This window comes from Procambarus clarkii, chromosome 32, assembly GCF_040958095.1.
Source record: "Procambarus clarkii isolate CNS0578487 chromosome 32, FALCON_Pclarkii_2.0, whole genome shotgun sequence".
Classification (NCBI taxonomy): domain Eukaryota; kingdom Metazoa; phylum Arthropoda; class Malacostraca; order Decapoda; family Cambaridae; genus Procambarus; species Procambarus clarkii.
The window spans coordinates 32,623,595-32,647,731 of NC_091181.1; the positions used below are offsets into that span (position 1 = coordinate 32,623,595).

At 51.3% G+C, this 24,137-nt stretch overlaps 1 protein-coding gene across 1 annotated transcript in view; it reads left to right on the forward strand.

Moving 5' to 3' along the window:
• The window catches only part of LOC123759386 (cell surface glycoprotein 1), a 68,690-nt gene that overhangs the window by 20,605 nt on the left and 23,948 nt on the right, over positions 1 to 24,137 (forward strand). Inside the window, exon 3 of the mRNA XM_045744363.2 lies at positions 11,434 to 11,966. Within this exon, the coding sequence (XP_045600319.2) occupies positions 11,434 to 11,966 (533 nt within the window). The remainder of the gene's footprint in view (positions 1 to 11,433; positions 11,967 to 24,137) is intronic.

Below are 24,137 nucleotides of genomic sequence, written 5' to 3' on the forward strand. Positions count from 1 at the left end.
GAGAGTGAGAGAGTGAGAGTGAGAGTGAGAGTGTGAGTGTGAGTGTGAGTGTGAGTGTGAGTGTGAGTGTGTGTGTGTGTGTGTGTGTGTGTGTGTGTGAGTGTGAGTGTGAGTGTGTGTGTGTGTGTGTGTGTGTGTGTGAGAGACAGTGGTGGTTGGTGAGAGAGAGTGATGGCGGCTGGTAATTGAGATTAAGATGGCAAACAACATCAGTGTTGTTTGGTGAGGTTGTGTGGCGAGAGGTTGTGACACGCGGCCGGTCATAATTACGTGGGGGAGGGGGGGTCTAACAAGGCCCTTTACGTGCACGGTACGCACCAGCAGCGTGGTGGTGGTGGTAGTGAAGGGGGGGGGGGTGTTCAGGAAGTGTCAACAACAGACAAGTGCTGACCAAAACAGCAGCGAGAGTCGTGGATCAGTAGAGGGAGACCCAGAGGTGGTTATGTGCAGCCGTGTCGTAGGGCAGACTGGCTTGCTGGCTCCCTCACTGTGGCTCTTAACACGCGCCTCCTTTACTCCAGAGTCAGAGCCAAGTGTGTTGAGGTGAGGTCAGGTTAGCAGCCGTCCGTAACTGCAGTGAAAAAGGTTACATGAACAATGTAGAGAGACTCAAGGCTCTCAGGACTATAGTGGGGCGCATAAAGCCCCATTGTATCTGCTGAACTGTTAGAACACATACCCAATGGAACTAGTGATTCCAGATGGATTCAAAGAACAGCCACTCACGTTAAAATAGTGGAACGACACGCTGTATGTAGAGATGAAAAGAGTACAGCACTTCCTTCCACCCTGGCAGACAGTAGAAATCCTTTGTGGAGAGTGGAATCCTTTGTTGACAGTGGAATCCTTTGTTGACAGTGGAATCCTTTGTTTGACATCCTGACGCCTGCATAACCCCACCAAGAAACTAATCACAAACAACCCTCATGTTGAGCTTGCTGCTAAATTAAGCACCATAGAACACATTGACAATATACACAGTAAAAGCAACAACACAGAGACCATATACACTGACGGGTCACTCAATACAGCTAACAGGGAGGGCAGGAAGTGCTGTCATTGCTCATCAGCCCGATGGCAGCACAGTTGAAGAGGATACAAGCGTCAGCAACTTGGCATCCACCATGCCTGGGGAAGAGGTACACTGGTAGCACTCAACATTATTGACAACACTGAAGTAGACAGCTTAAATGTAAACGCTACGCGTACTAGTGGCTGCACAAGAATATAACAACTCTTGTATATATACATAAATATAAATATTTCTGACTCGCTTTCCTCACCACTAGCATTAAATAGTTTACAGTCAAGTAATAACGTGCTCGTCTCCGAAGCCAGACATAGATATACGCACACTTAATAAGGGGGTTATAAATGTTGTGGAGTCCCTCTTACATTAGCCTGCAGGAACATGATAAAAGTTGACGCCCTTGCTAAGACTGCGGTAAATACATAGCTATTGAGATGGAACAATCTCTGTAACTAGTTGACTTTATATTTATAAGGTATGCAAGATAAGATGTAATTGTTAATGTAATAATCTCCGTTGAGGTCTGATAAAGACCTTTTGTGCCCTCTGTAATCTTTTTTGCGCTACCGCTCACAGAATGAGAATGGGGTGCACAATAAACTACCACTCACAGGATGAGTATGGGGTGCACAATAAACTATAGCCGCCTTCGAGGGCAACAATCAATAGTCAGGTCATTTAGGGCCCTAATAAGAGCCAGATGTTAAATCACCAATTACGGGCTATTCATGCCCGTGCCACCTGTTGGGTCGCTTAATCTTCATCAATCAACTCAGCAAGTGTCAGTTCTGAGGGAGAACAACACGTGCAGCTTACACCGGCTGGGAGACCAACACACTCGGGTGGGAATGGATGAAAATAGTCTTATGAATCATCGCGAGAGATTACATGTGTTAGGTAAGAAGCGTGTGCCGTGCGGCGCCCACACCACGGCGACCCACGCAACACCCGGGGTGTGGGCGGCGACCCACGCAACACCCGGGGTGAGGGCGGCGACCCACGCAACACCCGGGGTGTGGGCGGCGACCCACGCAACACCCGGGGTGAGGGCGGCGACCCACGCAACACCCGGGGTGAGGGCGGCGACCCACACAACACCCGGGGTGTGGGCGGCGACCCACGCAACACCCGGGGTGTGGGCGGCGACCCACACAACACCCGGGGTGAGGGCGGCGACCCACGCAACACCCGGGGTGAGGGCGGCGACCCACGCAACACCCGGGGTGAGGGCGGCGACCCACGCAACACCCGGGGTGAGGGCGGCGACCCACGCAACACCCGGGGTGAGGGCGGCGACCCACACAACACCCGGGGTGAGGGCGGCGACCCACGCAACACCCGGGGTGTGGGCGGCGACCCACACAACACCCGGGGTGAGGGCGGCGACCCACGCAACACCCGGGGTGTGGGCGGCGACCCACACAACACCCGGGGTGAGGGCGGCGACCCACGCAACACCCGGGGTGTGGGCGGCGACGCACCAGCTGGGGAAATGCCTGGCACATGATGGGTCTGGCGCGCGTGTTTACAAGACCCGAGGGCCGCCCTGGCCGGACCCTGATTGACGTCACCGCGGCCAGGTTACCGGACAGCTTCTGGGAAAGCCGCCACAACCGGCTCCCGTTGACCGCCGGCACACTTGACACCTGTGTTTGGCGGTCTGCCTTCCGCCGCCACCTTGGTGTGTCGCTTAGAGTAATTGGCGAGGCTTCCTGCCGGCGGTATGACACAAGGGAGGGGGGGGGCGGTATGACACGAAAGGGGGGCGGTATGACACGAAGAGGAGGCGGTATGTCACGAAGAGGGGGCTGTATGACACGAAGAGGAGGCGTTATGACACGAAGAGGAGGCGGTATGTCACGAAGAGGGGCGGTATGACACGAAGAGGGGGCGGTATGACACGAGGAGGGGGAGTGGTATGAGTTTCAATCGAATGTAGATACGAAAGTGCCCAATCGGCTCGGGCACTTTTACCCCAATTGACCGGGACCAAAGAGCCGGCGCTCAACCTCCGCAAGCACTTGAGTACACACATATAAACACCGTACTCATGATACACTCACCACGTGACAACCTGGGGAGGATTGACTAGGAACCAATCCATAACTGTTCGGTTAGGCTGAGTTGGAAGGACGCAACCTGCGGGCTGGTTGCGTCACGCAAGGGAAAAGTCCGTTAACACCAGGCGGCGTTACTATCACCTGCGGCCTCACATTCCTGGCCCCCGACCTCCAGCACCGCACCTGCGGCCTCTCACATTCCTGGCCCCCGACCTCCAGCACCGCAGCTGCGGCCTCTCACATTCCTGGCCCCCGACCTCCAACACCGCAGCTGCGGCCTCTCACATTCCTGGCCCCCGACCTCCAACACCGCAGCTGCGGCCTCTCACATTCCTGGCCCCCGACCTCCAACACCGCACCTGCGGCCCCCGACCTCCAACACCGCACCTGCGGCCTCTCACATTCCTGGCCCCCGACCTCCAACACCGCACCTGCGGCCTCTCACATTCCTGGCCCCCGACCTCCAGCACCGCACCTGCGGCCTCTCACATTCCTGGCCCCCGACCTCCAACACCGCACCTGCGGCCTCTCACATTCCTGGCCCCCCGACCTCCAACACCGCACCTGCGGCCCCCGACCTCCAACACCGCACCTGCGGCCCCCGACCTCCAACACCGCACCTGCGGCCTCTCACATTCCTGGCCCCCGACCTCCAACACCGCACCTGCGGCCTCTCACAGTAGCAGTGACAAAGAGAGCAGTGAAACAAATATCAGATGAAAATCTTACTAAACGAATTCACAGAGAGGTGCAAGCTGTAGCATTAAACATAATGATGTATATACCGTGAGGAGACATTTATACATGGAACTAATCAAGCAAGAACTCGGCAATGTGATATTATAGTGGCCAGAATACGCCTGGGATATAGACGTATCTGGCAGCTCTTTCAAAACTCAAAATATCGAGTACACCATGTGTCAACTTTTTCAGTACAATCGCATACATTCCCTTGAACGACATTGTATAATGACTCATATCGACTGACTTCCGGCCCACGAGTTAAGATATGTCGAACTCTGTAAATTTTATCTGAATAAAGGAACACTCGATGACATATTGTACCCAAGACTGACCACGTAATGTAACAATTATGTAATATATATGTGACGTAATTATAATTTAATCACCTTTTGTGGCTAAGTGCTCATTAACGTCCAAGGTAAGGTCCAAGATAAGTGCTCATTAACGTCCAGTTACTGTGTTACAATATAGCTACTCTCTGACCCCGTCTATGTGAGACAGCCGAAAATGTGAAATTTATATCAGTAATATGCATGCTGGATAGCACTGTATGGCCACATCTGTTGTAGACCGAAGTACACCACTACGGAGTGACCGATTCATTATGATGACAGATCATCATCCGGGTCATTATGATGACAGATCATCATCCGGGTCATTATGATGATGACAGATCATCATCCGGGTCATTATGATGATGACAGATCATCATCCGGGTCATTATGATGATGACAGATCATCATCCGGGTCATTATGATGATGACAGATCATCATCCGGGTCATTATGATGATGACAGATCATCCGGGTCATTATGATGATGACATCATCATCCGGGTCATTATGATGATGACAGATCATCCGGGTCATTATGATGATGACAGATCATCATCCGGGTCATTATGATGATGACAGATCATCATCCGGGTCATTATGATAACAGATCATCATCCGGGTCATTATCATAACAGATCATCATCCTTCGCTCCTGAGTGTACCCGCCAGCAAGATGAGCAGGACTAACAGCTGTGCTTTGTTTACATCACACAGCTGTCCTTTGTTTACATCACACAGCTGTCCTTTGTTTACATCACACAGCTGTCCTTTGTTTACATCACACAGCTGTCCTTTGTTTACATCACACAGCTGTCCTTTGTTTACATCACACAGCTGTGCTGTGTTTACATCTAACACCTATGTGCATGGGCAGCACTAAACGCGCACGGAACAATGTAATTACTAGGATCATGTTAGGGGAGTTGCCGTTACCTGTGACAGATGGGCGCCAGTAACGCATCTCTCACTCCTCAACTCTCGTGTGGAAACTCTGATATTTGGGTCACACTCCATAACATTACATTATTGCATTGCCAAGTCACTGGACCCCATGAGCCCAACACCACACACACACACACCTGCAGACGACATGCTTTATTCATTCTGGCGTTCCTGTTGATCTCTCAACCTGTCCACGGGTTGCTGGTGATGTGTGACAGGTTCCCAGCCTCTGTATGGGACGGTGTCCTCGGAGACGGGAATGGTATAACATTGGTATAGTTTCTCTGTGGTTTAGGAGAGCAGCATCAATGAACAAATCCACAAGGGCCGTGACGAGGATTCGAACCTGCGTCCGGGAGCTTCCCAGACACTGCCTTAATCAACTGAGCTACGACAGGGTAAAGGCAGCATCAGTGTCTTGCTAGCGACAAAGTATGAGAATAAACAATAGTATCCCAGACTAGCCCGGGCCGGGTTCCAGCGTTCATCTGTTATACTTCCCAGTTCTTGCTTCCCCTCTCATCTGGAAAAAGTCCGTCTCTCTGCATTTAATCCTTTTCCCTCGGTATCTTACATGTTGTCATCAAACATGTCTAGTGACATCAATTTCAAATTCTCTTAATCTTTTTTTCATAGCTATCTTATCTACGGCATTAATCTTAGAGCAAGTTGCTGGGTTTTCTACACCACCGATACATATTCTAGAACTGGTCTGACGTATGCTGTATATAATGATATAAAAGATAAGTTATCCAGGTTCCTAAATGCCGTGCTTGGGTGTGGTCGTTTGACATGTACTAGTGTTACGTCCACTCACAGGTCCTTCCCCCAGCATCTGCTGTCTTCTCACAGTGTAGTGTGCTACTGGCATCCTTTCCTTTCTCACAAACTATATTACTTTACATTTGTTATTTTTAAACTCTAGTAGCCACTTGCCTACCCAGACGCGTAATTCGTGTAGGTTCTTATGTAATATCGCGTAGTCTTATCTCACTATGTCTTACACTACTCATCAGCTTGGCAGCATCTACAAAATTACCGTACAAGATCTTGGCTCCTCAGAAAGGCCATTCATGAAAATAAAGAAGAGGCGGGATCCAAGAACCGAGTCTTGAGGGACCTGCGTTTGTCACACCTCTCCGTCCTCGTGTTTCTTCTCTATGACCCTTCGGTTTTGTCTGGTCTGGTGTTCTGTATAAGGTAGTCCAGCGCCGTCTCCCATATATGTCAACCTGCATTTAATGTTATTTAGAAATAACACAGCCCCCCACAGCTTCTCCCCACAGCCGTTTTCTGTGGGGAGAAGCAGAAGTTTGTTGACGGTACATTTTCATTTCATTTCTTTAGTATGCACCCCATACCCATCCCGTGGGCGGTGGTGGAAAGGGTTACAGAGGTACCTTTGCGGCCCCTCACATTCCTGGCCCCGTTCCTGAACCCATAATGGGTTCAGAAACTGAACCCGATAGTTCGTTTAGCTAAGCAAGTGACAAGTCTTGTGAAGCTAGTTACCCAATTGTTGACAGAGCGATGTACCATTACCGAGCCTCGTCTAATCTTGGTTACAAAGTGTGTCCACTCCACCCGTGGCTTCTGATAACTATGTGCATCCCTCCTCGTGTGGTGCACGCCAGCCACACTGGGCTCAAGCTCACCAAGGCTCAGAGCCACTCGTCTCTCCCATACAAGACTACATTCGCGATGTCATGGCGCTCCTTAGCGATGTGTTAGAGACCCTAGACAGTGTTGGTCTGGTGCTGCTGCCTCGCTTCCCTCAGCTCCGTCTCTTCTTCGTCTACCTTCTCCCCAGTTCTCATCTTTTTCTCTCTTTTATGACCATTTGTCGCCCCCCGTAGCTGATGTCCATTTTGGTTTGAGTTTGTGTGTGATCTCCATTTTGATCTCTTTCAAATCAAATGGAGATCTCTTGATCTCCATTTTGTGTATCTCCTCATTACTATAGCTCCTTAACTGCTTTTTACCCTTAGGTCTATATGACTTATCCAATAGTTTCGTCAGGCCAGGTTTAGAAACAAATCCACAAGGGCCGTGACGAGGATTCATTTCGATTTGTTCATTTGATGCATACGCTATTGTGATTTCTGTGTGCAGGTTTAGTAATTCCTCTTTGTCAATTTAGTCAATTCCCGTTAGGATTTTGTAAGTAGTGATCATATCGCCTCTTATTCTTCTGTCTTCTAGCTTTGGCATGTATAACGCTTCTTAGTCTCTCCTCGTAACTCTTGCTTTTCAGTTCCGGGAGTCATCATGTAGCGTGCCTTTGTATCTTTTTCCTTTTTACCTTTTTACGTGTGTGTGTGTGTGTGTGTGTGTGTGTGTGTGTGTGTGTAAGCTATACTACTCTCGAGTATAATAGTGTGTTAACTCGTCAAGTCAGCCTTCATATACAGAAGAATCTAATTTAGATCATTTAGACAACTTATCTGTCTATCAGGGTGTTTACAGAAGGAAACATCAGTTGAGCCTTGAGAAGAGGGCATAGGAAGGGTTGCCATGGAGATGGGGGGGGTGGGGGAGTGAGGAGCAATGAGTCACATTTTAGAGACTGGTCAAGTGGGGAGATAACGCGAGAGAGAGACAGCGGTAACTAGATTGTCAGATCAAGTGTAGCTGACTGTGTGTGTGTGTGTGTGTGTGTGTGTGTGTGTGTGTGTGTGTGTGTGTGTGTGTGTGTGTGTGTGTGTGTGTGTGTGTGTGTGTGGTGAGTCACACATCTTGTCTCTCCCCCATCCTCCCCCCCTCTCTCTCTCTCTCTCTCTCTCTCTCTCTCTTTGTCCTTAGCTCTCTTTGATTACTCCTTCCGTCTCTGCCTATCGTTGTTTACCTCTCCTCCCTCAGACTGTGTGTGTGTGTGTGTGTGTGTGTGTGTGTGTGTGTGTGTGTGTGTGTGTGTGTGTGTGTGTGTAATGATACTAGAGTGTTGAGGCTGGAGCAGTAGCGCCTGCTATCTCCCCCTCTCACTACTTCACCTGATAACCTCGCCATCTTCACCATAAACACATTCCTGACATCCCCGTGACTCATCTGTGCCCAGATTTACGGTGCGTGTGCTGGCTGGGGAGTGTTAAACACGCCTCCTTTCTCAGTTGACGCTGTCTATTTCCCGAGGAAAAGTGTCCTTATCATGTCTTGTCTATTGTGTCTACTTAGGTGTGGAGGAGACGTCTGTCACTGTCACGTCTCTCCCCCCCCCCCTCACTGGGACGTCTCTCCCCCCCTCACTGGGTCGTCTCTCCCCCCCTCACTGGGACGTCTCTCCCCCCCTCACTGGGTCTTCTCCCCCCCCCCCTCACTGGGACGTCTCCCTCCCTCACTGGGACGTCTCTCCCCCTCACATTAGCCCATTGTGTCATCGGCAAGCATTAACATGAGGGAGCCTCCGCCAGGCCTCAACATATAATAGAAACAGGATGGCTCCTACCACTGACCACTCTGCAACGCCATTCGTTCTCACTCTTTCCACTTTCTTATTTCCACTCACAATGTCACCATTTGCTTCCTTCCCGAGTGAAAGGAAGTCAATGGTTACTCTACCACTCCTGCGGATACCGCAGCTGGCTTTTCTTGCTTGAGTAGGAATATCTTGTGTGGAACAATATCAAATACTCCATGATAATCTAGGAATATACTTTCTCTTGATTTCTGCCATAGCGTAGCATTCGAATACGTTTGGAGACTAAATACACTTGTTCCAGGTGGGGTACGAACCTGGGGCCAGATTCACGAAGCAGTTACGCAAGTACTTCCGAATGGGAACAACTTTCCTCAATCTTTGATGGCTTTAGTTACACAATTTACAAGCATGAAAACTTGCCAATCAACTGTTGTTATTGTAATAAACAGCCTCCTGGTGCTTCGGAGCTCATTAACTGTTTAATAATTGTAAAGAAAGCCGCCAAAGATTGAGATAAGATGTACAGGTTCGTAAGTGTTTGCGTAACTGCTTCGTGAATCTAGCCCCTGCTTTGGACCAGTCGCTCTAGCAATTTACAGGTGATACTCGTTATTTCTTATGGTGTGTGTATAAGTCAGCCGGGTGTTAGAATCTCTGTGTATAAGTCAGCCGGGTGTTAGAATCTCTGTGTATAAGTCAGCCGGGTGTTAGAATCTCTGTGTATAAGTCAGCCGGGTGTTAGAATCTCTGTGTATAAGTCAGCCGGGTGTTAGAATATGTGTATGTCTGTGTTCACCCAGACAGGATCTGCAGTGTTCAGTGTTCCCCTGCAGATACCTTTGGTAGTGACCTTCGTGCAAGAGATACCTTTGGTATTGACCTTCGTGCAAGAGATACCTTTGGTATTGACCTCCGTGCAAGAGATACCTGTGGTTAGTGTTGCAAGGCCAGCCTCTGTCTCTGCAAGTTACATGACTTTAGTGGCACTTGTGTTCAAGGTGGATGTGTGGGTAGCTGCAGGTAATTACCCAAGTGTAATTACCTAAGTGTAGTTACAGGATGAGAGCTACGCTCGTGGTGTCCCGTCTTCCCAGCACTCTTTGTCATATAACGCTTTGAAACTACGAATGGTTTTGGCCTCTACCACCTTCTCACTTAACTTGTTCCAACTGTCTACAACTGTGTGTGTGTGTGTGTGTGTGTGTGTGTGTGTGTGTACGTGCACACGCTCAAGGGTGTTTAGGTTCACATGTATGGATAAACCTGAAGCCCCTAAGAGTTACCATCAAGTGTCACAAGCACGAAACAATGTGTAATTATGCAGGCGGGTGAGAGGCTGCCGACCAGGACCACTTAGTCAGCCATCACATCCCAGCATCCAGCCCTCATCTCATCTGGGCTCTGCGCCTCCCAACTGAGAAGTCAGTTGTTCCGTAGTAAGCCGAGAACCCCGTCTCTGACCTGGGAGGGGTTCACGGAGCCTAGTACCCCGTCTCTGACCTGGGAGGGTTCACGGAGCCGAGAACCCCGTCTCTGACCTGAGAGGGTTCACGGAGCCTAGTACCCCGTCTCTGACCTGGGAGGGGTTCACGGAGCCTAGTACCCCGTCTCTGACCTGGGAGGGTTCACGGAGCCGAGAACCCCGTCTCTGACCTGAGAGGGTTCACGGAGCCTAGTACCCCGTCTCTGACCTGGAAGGGTTCATGGAGCCTCGTGAAGTAAGCCCTGGCTGCTAGTGTGTGCTGGAGACGACACCAATACCTTAGCTGGGATCTACTTGTCAGTTGATATTATATATATATATATATATATATATATATATATATATATATATATATATATATATATATATATATATATATATATATATATATATATATATATGTGTGTGTGTTTAGTAGTAGCATGTAGCTTAGTTAGGGGGCAGGGAGGAGAAAGACAAGGAGGAGGGGGAGTGTGTGTGAGGGAGGGGGGGGACATCCTCAGCCGTGGAGGGGGGGGGGGCGATGGTTCACGACTCCCCTCCCCCCTGACAAGTAGGTCAGTGACTTGTTACACGGGCCCCTCCCCGTGTACTGGGCCCCCTCCCCGTGTACTGGGGGCCCCTCCCCGTGTACTGGGAGTGGGGCTCTCCTCTCCTCCACGACTGCAAGCACTGCTCATATTGGCGGTGACCTTGACCCCGTGACCCCGCCCAGGAGGCCGTCTCACACATGTGACCTCGTCACCACACCACAATGAGTGTCTCAATTGCATATGAACGATAACACCTTCGGGACCAGCGAGGCCCCCTGGAGTGTCAAGAACCTTCGTAAATCCTACAGCAAATTGTATTTTTGCTGTACATAAAAGTGTACTATTGTATGTGTTCCTTTCACAGCCAGCACAACATCCCACGCCCGTAATATCTCAGGAGTTATACACATACAAGACGGAGGAAGAGAACAGTAAGCTTAGGTCGGCTTAGGTGTGACACTCGTGTAATTAACGCCGACACCTGTGTGATGTAGGCTCTTGTATGATGATACAACACTGGCTGTTGTATGCGGATACAACACTGCCCGTGTTGAGCTGTGAGTGTTTCCCGCGTGTTGATGTCAGAGGTCTTGAGTTAAACTTCCCCCCCGAGGTTGTGTTGACAGTCTCGTGTATGTATATGGTTTCCATTTATTTTAAAGTGATAATATTATCGGGTGGAGTATATCCCTTATGGGGTCCACTGGTGACCGCTCCATAAAGGCTGGTTGACCTTATTGCTGTACGTCTCTAGTATAAGTAACATATGATGACTTCTTGTGTACTCGCCTAAGTTGTGCTTGACGGGGAGGTTGAGCTTCAGCTCTTGTGTCGTGTTGTTCCTGCTGGTTGTGTATTGTGAGTGTTATCATGGGCGTGTTCTCTCCCACAGTCCTGAACGTGGGTGCTCGAGCGAAGACGAGATCAACGTGGTGGACTCCCCGCCCCCGGCGCCCCTCTACGCCCACGCCTACTACGCCCACATGGACGACGATGTCCCCCTGGACATGAGTACCAAGCGTCGCTCACCCCAACCCGCCCGCCGCCCTCCCCACCACATCCCCACCTCCAACTCCCCTTCCCCGCCCCCATACCACCCCCGCCCCACCTACCTGCCTGCCCCCGCCCGCGCCCGCCCCACAGTCATCACCTGTGGGCCGCCCCGTTATCTCTCCGCCCACGACCTCCCGCCCGCAGAACCCGCCCACCTGCAGCCGCACCACGCCCACCGGGACCTGCCCCCTGCCTACTCTGAACGCCATCTGCCGCCCCCGTACAGCGTGGCTACCGCCCACCTCAACCAACAGAGGGCGCGGGAATCTGGGTCTATGCCACGCCCACTCTTGCCCGCCACGCCCATCAGCCCCGCCCACAGGGACGCCCCTCGCGCTGAGGAGACGCCGTCGCTACGCAAGGTGGTCCAAGGTGAGTGTCAATGTTGGCTCTGTTCATATGTTCTTCAACATCACACACACACACACACACACACACACACACACACACACACACACACACACACACGCACACGCACACGCACACGCACACGCACACGCACACACACGACCTGATCTTCACCCAGAATGAGGAAAACATCGAGAACTTGGAATATGAAATACAACTAGGAGCTAGTGATGATTGTGTCTTGGTCTTTGATAATATAATCCACCTTAAGAGAATGATCATAAGGCCAAGGGTTCAACTGTCTGTATCTACACCCTATCAATTCTCCTGAGGATTTTGTGTGTTGTAGTCATGTCTCTCTCCTGACTCTTCTCTCTTCCAGCGATGTGAGGCTCAATTCACCTATCCTTTCCTCTTAACTCAAACCTCGTAGTTCTGGAACTATTGTAGTGGCATACCTTTGAACTTTATCCAAATTCATCCTCTGCTTGACTAATTATGGAGTCCTTGCTGAAGCTGCATACTCCAGGATTGGTCTGACATGTGGTATACGATTCTGAATGCTCCCTTACGAAAATTAATAAAGGCCGCTCTGATGCTAGCCAGCCTCGCATACGACGCTGATGATACCCTTTTGGTATGACCTTCAGGACGCAGGTTCAGTGTAATATCGACTCCTAGTCCTTGTACAATTTAATACCTTGTGTCTGGGCTCCTGCTCCCTCCACCTAGCTTCATTACTTTACATTTACTCGAGCTAAACTCTTGTAGCCATTTGTTGGGCGATTCTTTCAGTTTGTCAGGTGGTCTTGTAGCGTCTTGCCGGCTTCCCGTCTTAATCCCTCATCATAATTTTCACATCACCAGAAAACATCGAGAAGAATGAGTCCATTATCTCTGGGAGATCGTTGCCCGGTCTTGTTTCTCTATAGGTATAGCAACTGAACCGTCTTTACTGTTTCTGCCTACTGGATCCACCTCTTAGATCTTTGATCCCACTTTTCTAACCGTCGGTTGTCTAATTTACTGACTCTTGACATTTTTTCGTTTATCAATATTTTGACATATTTCTTTATCACACACAGCCCGTAGCAGCTGTCCAACTCCCAGGTACACATTTACTGCTAGGTGAAGAGGTACATCCGGTAAAAGAAATTCTGCCCATTTGTTTCTGCCTCGGCTAGGAATCGAACCCGGGCCCTTAGGTTTTCGACCCCAGAGCGCTGTGTACTTGGCTGTGAGGTGTGTGTGTGTACTCACCTATTTGTGCTTGCAGGATCGAACATTGACTCTTGGATCCCGTGTGTGTGTGTGTGTGTGTGATGCAGGAGGCCGCCCCAGCATGAGGGGCCTGACGCAGGAGCAGGTCCTGGGGGTGAGGGCGGGTCTGAGAGGGCCAGCAAGTGCAGCATGAGGGTGGTGGTGATGGTGCGGGGAGTGTAGCTGGCGGCGGCGGCGGTGGTGCGCAGACGCGTCCTGGTTCAACTGGCCGTGCAGGTGAGATCCACCCCACATGGCCTTATTAGCCTGCTCCGGAAGCTGGGGGAGAGGGCGACCTGAGCGAGGAAGGCTGGCCAGCGCGGCTGCAGGTGCCACCTCCGCCGTAACGCTCCTCTTTCCATTCCGGGATGCAAATGAAGTGCGGAAGGCAGCGTGGGAGCGGTTGGGGAGGCCGCACTCTGGCGGCGCCGGCCATCACCAACATTTAAGACTCTGTACTAGTTGTATACACGTCTGTTTCTTGTGGTGAAGCCGCTAGTCCAGCCCGGGTGTCGCCTCTGCCTTGCCAACACTTACAAATTGTTGACTGAGCAGAACAGATCATCATCAGATCTGTACCAACTGACTATGGTGTATCACGCGTGTGTGTGTGTGTGTGTGTGTGTGTGTGTGTGTGTGTGTGTGTGTGTGTGTGTGTGTGTGTGGAGGGGGGAAGGTTGTAGCAACTGGCTCCTATCATTACCAGAGGTTGCACGTGTGTCTCGGCTTCTCGTAACCATCCAACAACAGCACCAATATCACACACACCCCTCTCTAGTGATTTCTGCGCCCCTGAGCAAGTCCAGTCCAGTTTGTCAGCGGGAGAACAGCTTGGCTCTTTCTCCGTGCTGTCATACTCTGTGGTTCGTCTTGCAGGTTGGGAGTCGGCGCTTCAACCTAGCCCACATATCCCACCCAAGCCCACACAAGCCCGCCCAACCCCACACAAGCCCAGGCCACCCAAGCCCGCCCTCTCGGGAAGACCTCACAAACCCCTCACGCCCACACCCTTTTAAGTCAGATGGCACCACCCACCAGCCCAGTGTTGGCAAGGTGGGCCGGGCCGCTACACACTCACCACCACCACCACCACCACCACCTGCAGCACGGTACACTGACGCACTACAGCACGGTACACTGACGCACTACACCACGATACACTGACGCACTACAGCACGGTACACTGACGCACTACAGCACGGTACACTGACGCACTACACCACGATACACTGACGCACTACAGCACGGTACACTGACGCACTACAGCACGGTACACTGACGCACTGCACCACGGTACACTGACGCACTACAGCACGGTACACTGACGCACTACAGCACGGTACACTGACGCACTACAGCACGGTACACTGACGCACTACAGCACGGTACACTGACGCACTGCACCACGGTACACTGACGCACTACAGCACGGTACACTGACGCACTGCACCACGGTACACTGACGCACTGCACCACGGTACACTGACGCACTACAGCACGGTACACTGACGCACTACAGCACGGTACACTGACGCACTACAACACGGTACACTGACGCACAACAGCACGGTACACTGACGCACTGCACCACGGTACACTGACGCACTACAGCACGGTACACTGACGCACTGCACCACGGTACACTGACGCACTACAGCACGGTACACTGACGCACTACAGCACGGTACACTGACGCACTACACCACGGTACACTGACGCACTGCACCACGATACACTGACGCACTACAGCACGGTACACTGACGCACTGCACCACGGTACACTGACGCACTACAGCACGGTACACTGACGCACTACAGCACGGTACACTGACGCACTGCACCACGATACACTGACGCACTACAGCACGGTACACTGACGCACTGCACCACGATACACTGACGCACTACAGCACGGTACACTGACGCACTACAGCACGGTACACTGACGCACTACATGGAACAAGTTACGTTGACAATTTCATTCACTTGGACACAAGGAGACGCTTAACTCTCGACCACACGAGCGTGAGGCAAAAGCGCCACCTCTGCACCACACACACGGCTCCAATAGAGGTAGAGCTTTTGCGTCACGCTAGTGGGGGTCGAGAGTTCGAGTCTCCTAGTGCCCAAGTGAGTGAAATGTTTATTTCCGCGATAATGTGGTTGACAAAATACTTAATGTTTACTTCTAAATATCCTGGTGAAGCACAGGACTCTGCACCGGCGCGTTTCCTTACGTCCTGTGGTAATGCGCTCACACGCCACATGTGTGGAGCCACGTGTATGGAGCCACGTGTATGGAGCCACATGTATAGAGCACTGGACTATTTACCGGCTGGGACCACTGGGTTACCTCTACTGAGGGTAGACATCCGTGGGGCCGCTCAGCGCCTCCTTAACCGTTCGTATATTCGTTATTCAGATGTAACTTCAGTTCCTGGGAGCTTAGTACGCAATGCTGAGACTAGGAAGGTCAATGACAATTAAATCGGAAACGAAAGCAAACCTCATTACTATGAGCATTGGTGATGAGAGAGAGTTCATCTTAAGGAGGGTAGAAATAGCCTAAACTACTCTATCCCTTCGAGATTTTATTGTCTCAATAAACATGCTTGAACTGCATCCACAGGGGATTAATGTCAACATGAGAACGCTTCCAGAACACGACTAAGTTAATTTATTGAACGCACACAAACTGGTGTTCGGGAGACAGGAGCGTGGGCGGTTCATCTACTACTAGTGTGTGTGTATTTGAAGACGAGTATTGCGTGGGAGGTGAGTGAGGTGGGTTAGGGGGTGGGGGGAGCACCCGCACCACGCTGGCTGCACCGGACGCCCTCCAATCCTCCACACACACACACACACACAACAAATCTCTTGGCGCGTCGGGTCACGAACCTGCAGTCTGCCCCCCTTCCCCCCCTCTCCCGCCCGTCCCCAGGATAATACCAGGATATTCCGCAGAGGGTCACAAAAGCAAGGCCAGGAGATGCTAGAGGTCAGAAACTGGGTTGAGAGGTCACCGCCCGCGGCGGCATCCGAGGCATGGTTCAAGAAAGCTACACTCATGACCACATCACGAGCTAAACAAGTATTTTAATTATTGCTGTAAAAACTGGTAGTACTCTCCTATCAGTACTTGCCTGTCAGGGTAGGTGAGGGCTAGTCCGTCTAGCTCTACCGTCCAGCCCAAGTGGCTGGCCAAACATCTCTGTTGTCTTCCGTTCCTAGTTCTCCGTACATTGTCCACACTTTTCTGGTCCTCTCCTTTGCTGCTCTGCACTGTCTGTTGAACCAGAGATTGACTCTGCTTGCCTCCTCCACCTCCTTCAGGAGTCAGAGCAACAGCCGTGTTGCATTGCAAGTTTCTTTGCTACGAATGCCATCATCTTATTTGTTATTATCCCTTCCTGTTCTCTCTCATTCGGTCCGTCTAATTATCCAAAGCTTCCTATCATTATGTAAGTAATGAAGAAATGTAATATATTTACTCACTATTATGTAGGTGCTGAATGTAGAACATGGAAAAAACATATTTTTACTCTGAAATATTATATAACCAAATTATCCTAATCTAAGTGGCAGGTGACGCTATAGGAAGTAGATGAGCCAAGCTATACAATGTTGTGGAGCGACTGATCCAAGATATATTGTTGAATGTAGATTATATTAGATTTGGTCAGGTACAGGAGGCTGATATGGCAGCACACACACACTCCAGGTAACATAATTGTTACCTGGAGTGTGTGTGTGCTGCCATATCAGCCTCCTGTACCTGACCAAATCTAATATAATCTACATTCAACAATATATCTTGGATAAGTCGCTCCACAACATTGTCGCTCGGATCGTCGACTTTCTATGGCGTCACCTGCCCCCTTAGTTTCGTCTAATTTTGTTATAAAATTATATTAATTCAGAGTAAACAAAACAAAAACAAAAAAAAAAATCTTCTACATTCAGCATCAACATTATAGTGAGTAAATATATCATATTTCTTCATTACTTACATAATGATAGGAAGCTTCGGGTAGCTTGGGTAATTGTGAGGACCTTTACATTTGTCTTGTACTCGCCTAATTGTGCTTGCGGGGGTTGAGCTTTGGCTCTTTGGTCCCGCCTCTCGACTGTCAATCAACTGGTGATAGTTTGTTAGTGGTGGTGGTGGTCAGGGTTGCAGGTGGGGGAAGTAGTGGCTAGTAGTGGTAGTCAGGGTTGCATGACTATACCGACAAGAACCAAAGAGTTAGAGATGAGCTGCCTGGCAGGTTCTTCCTTTCACAGGGATGCGACCCTGTGACTGGACAAGACGGTGATGCGTGAACACCTGGCCCACTGCGGCAGAGTTAGCAGCGCACTGTGCAAGCGCACCTGTGTTCCCGACGAACTGTGCACGCTGAGCAACAGCCTGGGGCAGGACTGCCAAGGCTCATGCCCCCGGGGGACTCGACTGCTGCAGGGACATGCTCAGGCCGCGGGCAGGTCTCATTACGTGTCAAGAGGGAGGCAGCGTGGGCCGCACCTCCACCCACTGCAGCAGCAACAGGTGGAGGCAGGGAGCCAGGCGCTACAAGAGGTCACACACAGGGTGCGCGCGCACACACACACACACACACACACACACACACACACACACACACACACACACACACACACACACACACACACACACACACAAGGTTCACCTGGAGATGCTGGAGGGTGTGGCATGAACGGTGAGAGGTGCAGGAGGAGGCTGGTGGTGGTGGGGGGCAGAAGTTAAGATGGGTGAGTGTGCGGAGTGTACGCGCGTCTCATCCATTCATGATCCCATTGTGAAGGGCATGGGTGAAGGGAGGGTGGACCCTGGAGGGCCCCCTCTGCGCCCCCTCCTGCCCTTCAACACATCCCGCCTTGTTTCGCGTCAATCCCGTGGAATAATTAAAAGGTGAGAAGGGGGAGTTGTGATGGCGGGAAGGAGCCAGGAGCCACGACACGGGCAGCGACGACAACGTGAGAGGTTACGTCCATTCATGACGGCGCTGAGCGAGCTGTTGCCCCCACACCGCTCAGTCTCCTCTTTATTATTTGAGTTACCAGCGAGTGGAGGCCGCCCGGCGCCGCCGCCCGCCACCCATACGGGCCGCCCACGCTACCCACCACAACACCCAAACATTAAAAAGCTGCAAAGATCGGAAAAACAAGTAATGGCGTAAATGTTGAGGGGTTGGTAGGTGGGGGGGGGAGGGGCAGCAGGTTGAGCCAAATATGGCGGTGGGAGCCGCGGTGGCGGTGCGAGGCTAGGGCGGCCCACCACCGGGCACACGGTGGGCCGCCCACCTGGCCCACGCACGATCCCAAGTCGGAGAAGCTTTTTTCGTGTAGTTTATTTTCTACCACAGACGCGGCCATTCATTTATGACGGCGGCCAGTGTGTATACAGCCTCATCTGTCCTCCGTGGACACGGGTGGCTGTATGCTTCACTACATATAGTGCACTCGGTTAGTGAGCACAACGGCATAGGGTGATGGGAGCAGTGTGTGGGCAGAGGACGATGGGGTAGTGTAGGGTGATAGGAGCAGTGTGTGGGCAGAGGACGGTGGGGTAGTGTAGGGTGATAGGAGCAGTGTGGGGGCAGAGGAGGGTGGGGTAGTGTAGGGTGATGGGGCACCCGAGTACTTGTGGGTCACGAAGAACGGTGGGTCACAGAGGAAGGTCTCCTGGTGGTGGATAACAGAGGTAAAGTGAAGAAGAGGTTCCGGGACAGTATTTCCCAAACTGTCCCCTTCTGACTGATAAATACACCCATGAATCCATCCGTATCTGTCCTCACGTGGCCACAGTGAGAATAAAGAATATTATAGGAGAACATTACACGTGGGAGGCCGCGGGTCACAGTAACTGTGGGAGGCCGCGGGTCACAGTAACTGTGGGTGGCAGCAGTGGGTCCTCCTGGGGTGGGCCTGGGGAAGGGTGTTTGGATCAGTACTGGCCAGGGCGTCGAAGTCTCCCGTGTTGAGGTGTTACAATTTAAAGTAGTCCCCCACCTGACTTGTCTGTGGGTCGACACACATTATCTGTGCTTGCTGGTGTGCGTGTACGCACCTAGTTGTACTCACCCAGCTAGTTGTGCTTTCGGTGGTTGAGTTTTGGCTCTTTGGTCCCGCCTCTCAACTGCCAATAAACTGGCGTACAGATTCTGGAGCCTTCTGGGCTCAAGAATCTGTACACACACACACAATGCACATCCTGCAGGCGATGAGTCACAATAACGTGGCTAATGTTGACCAGACCACACACTAGAAGGTGAAGGGACGACGACGTTTCGGTCCGTCCTGGACCATTCTCAAGTCGATTGTGAATGGTCCAGGACGATTGTGAACTGCACAATCGACTTGAGAATGGTCCAGGACGGACCGAAACGTCATCGTCCCTTCACCTTCTAATGTGTGGTCTGGTCAACAATGCACATCTTGTGTCAGATGATAGCAGGGTTGGGTGTGGAGACGAGAGCTGGGTGTGAGGGGGGGGGGGGGTGAGAGATGCTAATATGGCCCGCCAGGTCACGCCACTAATTGACCCCTCACCTCACCCCCGCACCTGCGCCAGATATAGTGGTCCAGGTCGTCACGCCACGTCTCCCTCGGGGCTCCTGCTCCAGCAGGTGTCTCCGCAATCCTGGATGGGTCGAGGGGAGGCAGGTCCAGCGTAAGGCAGCTATAACTGCTCACTCCATACACCCCTGCATATGTATAGGCAGGTGTGTGTGTGTGTGTGTTCGAGTACCAATTAGCACACCAGGGTGGAAGGAGGGAGGAGTCATGGTGGCGTGGGGGTGTTGTCTCACCCTCTACCCCCCCCTGGCACTCACCCTCCACCTCCCTGGCACTCACTCTCCACCTCCCTGGCACTCACCCTCCACCCCCTACCCTGGCACTCACCCTCCACCCCACCCTGGCACTCACCCTCCACCCCCCCTGGCACTCACCCTCCACCCCCCCTGGCACTCATCCACCCCCCTGGCACTCACCCTCCACCCCCCTGGCACTCATCCACCCCCTGGCACTCATCCACCCCCCTGGCACTCATCCTCCACCCCCCTGGCACTCATCCTCCACCCCCCCTGGCACTCATCCTCCACCCCTCCACCCTGGCACTCACCCTCCACCCCCCCCCCTGGCACTCACCCTCCACTCCTGGCACTCACCCTCCACCCCCCCCCTGGCACTCACCCTCCACCCCCCACCCTGGCACTCACCCTCCACCCCACCCTGGCACTCACCCTCCACCCCCCCTGGCACTCACCCTCCACCCCCCCCCCCCCCGGCACCGGTGGCGGCATAGTGAAGGCCTTGGCTCACATGGTCTCTTCTTGACCCTTGACCCTTCTTGACCTTGAAAGAAAGGAGAGAGAAAAAGAAAGAGAGAAAGAAAGAAAGAGAGAGAGAGAGAGAAAGAAAGAGAGAGAGAGAGAAAGAAAGAGAGAGAGAGAGAGGAGAAAGAGAGAGAAAGAAAGAAAGAAAGAGAGAAAGAAAGAGAGAAAGAAAGAAAGAGAGAAAGAAAGAGAGAAAGAAAGAGAGAAAGAAAGAAAGAGAGAAAGAAAGAAAGAGAGAAAGAAAGAAAGAGAAAGAAAGAAAGAGAGAAAGAAAGAAAGAGAGAAAGAAAGAAAGAGAGAAAGAGAGAAAGAAAGAAAGAGAGAAAGAAAGAAAGAGAAAGAAAGAAAGAGAGAAAGAAAGAAAGAGAGAAAGAGAGAAAGAAAGAGAGAGAGAAAGAGAGAAAGAAAGAAAGAGAGAAAGAAAGAAAGAGAGAAAGAAAGAGAGAAAGAAAGAAAGAGAGAAAGAAAGAAAGAGAGAAAGAAAGAAAGAGAGAAAGAAAGAAAGAGAGAAAGAAAGAAAGAAAGAAAGAGAGAAAGAGAGAAAGAAAGAAAGAGAAAGAAAGAAAGAGAGAAAGAAAGAAAGAGAGAAAGAAAGAAAGAAAGAAAGAAAGAAAGAGAGAAAGAAAGAAAGAGAGAAAGAAAGAAAGAGAGAAAGAAAGAAAGAGAGAAAGAAAGAAAGAGAGAAAGAAAGAAAGAGAGAGAGAGAGAGAGAGAGAGAGAGAGAGAGAGAGAGAGAGAGAGAGAGAGAGAGAGAGAGAGAGGGGAGGGAGGGGGGGGGGTAGAACATATAGTGCTCAGGGAACAAAGACGAAGGAGGAGGTGTATCTGAATCTTGTACTCTTAGTTGTGCTTGCGGGGGATGAGATTCAGCTCTTTGGTCCCGCCTCTCAACTGTCGATCAACTGGTGTACAGGTTCTGAAGCCTATTAAGCTCCGTCAAATCTACATTTGAAACTGTATGGAGTCAGCCTCCACCACATCACCGCCTAATGCATTCCACCTGTTAACTACTCTGACACTGAAAACGTTATTTCTAACGTCCCTGTGGCTCATGTGGGTACTCAGTCTCCACCTGTGTCCGCTTGTGGTGTGCCCCCTGTGCTAAATAAACTTGTACATACGTGCGTGTGTGCGCTCATGCCTGCGTGCCTGAGTGCACGCGCGTGTGCAAGATGCCTGCATGAATAAAAATGCAATTATCACACACCATTACAACGATCCCCACTCTCTCTCGAGAGAGAGAGAGAGAGATACATCACAGAGAGGGGGTGGATGAGGGGTAGAGAGAGGGGGGGGTGGATGAGAGGTAGAGAGAGAGGGGTGGATGAGGGGTAGAGAGAGGGGGGTGGATGAGGGGTAGAGAGAGGGGGGTGGATGAGGAGTAGAGAGAGGGGGGATGGATGAGGGGTAGAGAGAGGGGGTGGATGAGGGGTAGAGAGGGGAACTTAAAGAGGGAGAGAGAGAGGGGGGGGGGGAACATACATAGAGAGCGATAGTTTTGGAAAAACGATGTCGTCTAAGAATGGAGACGTGACAGAAGGATATAAACAATATAGGATACAATGGGGGGATCTGGGGTGTTCTTGGGGAGGGAGAGATATTATATATATATATTATATATATATATATATATATATATATATATATATATATATATATATATATATATATATATATATATATAGCTATATCTGCGGATTTAAGCACTTCAGGTATCTGTAAAGTGCCCAAGCGTTTTCGCCACGCTATACTCGAGTGCTTGGGCTACTGACACTATGCACTTCTATTTAAATATAATATTCTATGAGTCTGGACCGGGGGCTGAGTGGCTTGGGTCGCCCACGGCAGCAGCTGGAGTGGCTTGCTTGGGTCGGCTTGGGTTGACGTTATTAACTGGTAGGTGCAACGTGTTGGGAGAATCATGTCAACAGACTTGCTGAAGAAGCGTGGGAGGAGGAGTTAGAGGTTGTGAGGTTCCCCAGGGGGAGGCTGGCCCAGGGAGACTATACTCCACAGTTATATGATCTAACAACAACTTTGGGTGGGTTGGGGTGGATAGAAAGAGAGAGAGGGGGGGTGATATGCGTCCACCTCCCCCCTGAACGTCTGCGCCATCTCGCGGTGCGCAGGGACGCATCCCACCGCACGCGGCCAAGCGCACCTGCGCCACCCACACATACAGCTCATAATCACAGCTCCAATTGCGTCATGTGGACCATCGAGTGGTGGTTCGTAATAACACACTTCGCCTCCCACTGGTGGTGCTGGAAAAGCAGCCGTGGGTGTACCTGTCCCAAGGGCGCGAGTGTGGCGAGGCGGGAGTGAGGGAGGCGCCAGTAAGGCCGAGGCCTCAGGCGTGGCTCCGTCTCGACCAATGGCCGCCGGCAACGTTTCACCTGTAAACAGCCCCCACCTGTGACCACCGCTCCTCTCCACTGACGTTAGTCCGCTCTCTGTTTGCTTCGCCTTGTGGTTCCTACCACCCTGAACCCGGGATAAAAAGCATCCCGAATTGGTTCGTTCAGCGAGCGATAACTTCGGGTCGGCCATCTTGAGGTGTACGCCGAGGGCCTCCGAGGAAGAGTGTCAGCTGCCGCAGCTGGAGGGGGATGTATAATGACCCTTATGGTGGAGGGAGCGTAAGAGTGATACTGGCGTCCGCCCCAGGCCCGAGATAGTATTATAGATGCAGTAGTGTTTCTCTCTTGTCCCGGGTATTATGAGCAGCTACTGTGCTACGCCGGCCGGGCCCGACCTGCCCTCCGCCCTGCCCTCCACCCTGCCCTCCGCCCTGCCCTCCGCCCTGCCCTCCGCCCTGCCCTCCACCCGCTCGCACAACCTGCACATTGTGGAGTGTGAGCAGCCCGCACTCCTGCCTTTGTCTGTGGCTAGGCCTATCCCCTTCACCCCGGCTACTGTAACTACCACCTGAGGGATGGTGGGAACGAGCAGCTTATACGACACGCAGGGCTCACGACACAGTCACACTTACCACATAGCCTGGTTGACCAGTCCATCAAAGAGGAGGCCTGGTCGAGGACCGGGCCGCGGGGACGCTAAGCCCCGAAATCATGGTAGGTAACCCATAGAAGGAAAACACATGTAAAGTTCTGGGAATTATGATGTCTGAGGACCCGAGATGTAGCGAACATAACCGAGCTATAGCGGCGGCCAGGATAATGATAGAAAGGATGACGAGAACGTTCACATCCAGGGATCTCACAGCAATGCTAATACTATTTAAATCACTGGTGCTGTCCCGTCTTGAGTATTGCTCGGTACTCACTTCCTCTTTCACAGCAGAAGACATTGCTGAAATTGAGGGAATACAAAGAACATATACGGCACGCTTAGACACTATAAAACGCCTAAATTATTGGGACCGTCTCAACGCTCTCAAAACGTAATCTCTGGAAAGTCGACGCTATATATCAAGCAATATATATACATGGAAGATACTGGAGGGCCAGGTCCCAAATTTGCACAGTAGAATAACATACTGGAGTGAAAGATACGGAAGGAAATGCAGAATAGAACCGTCGAGTAGAGTTGTCATAAGTAAACTCAGAGAGCATCAAGG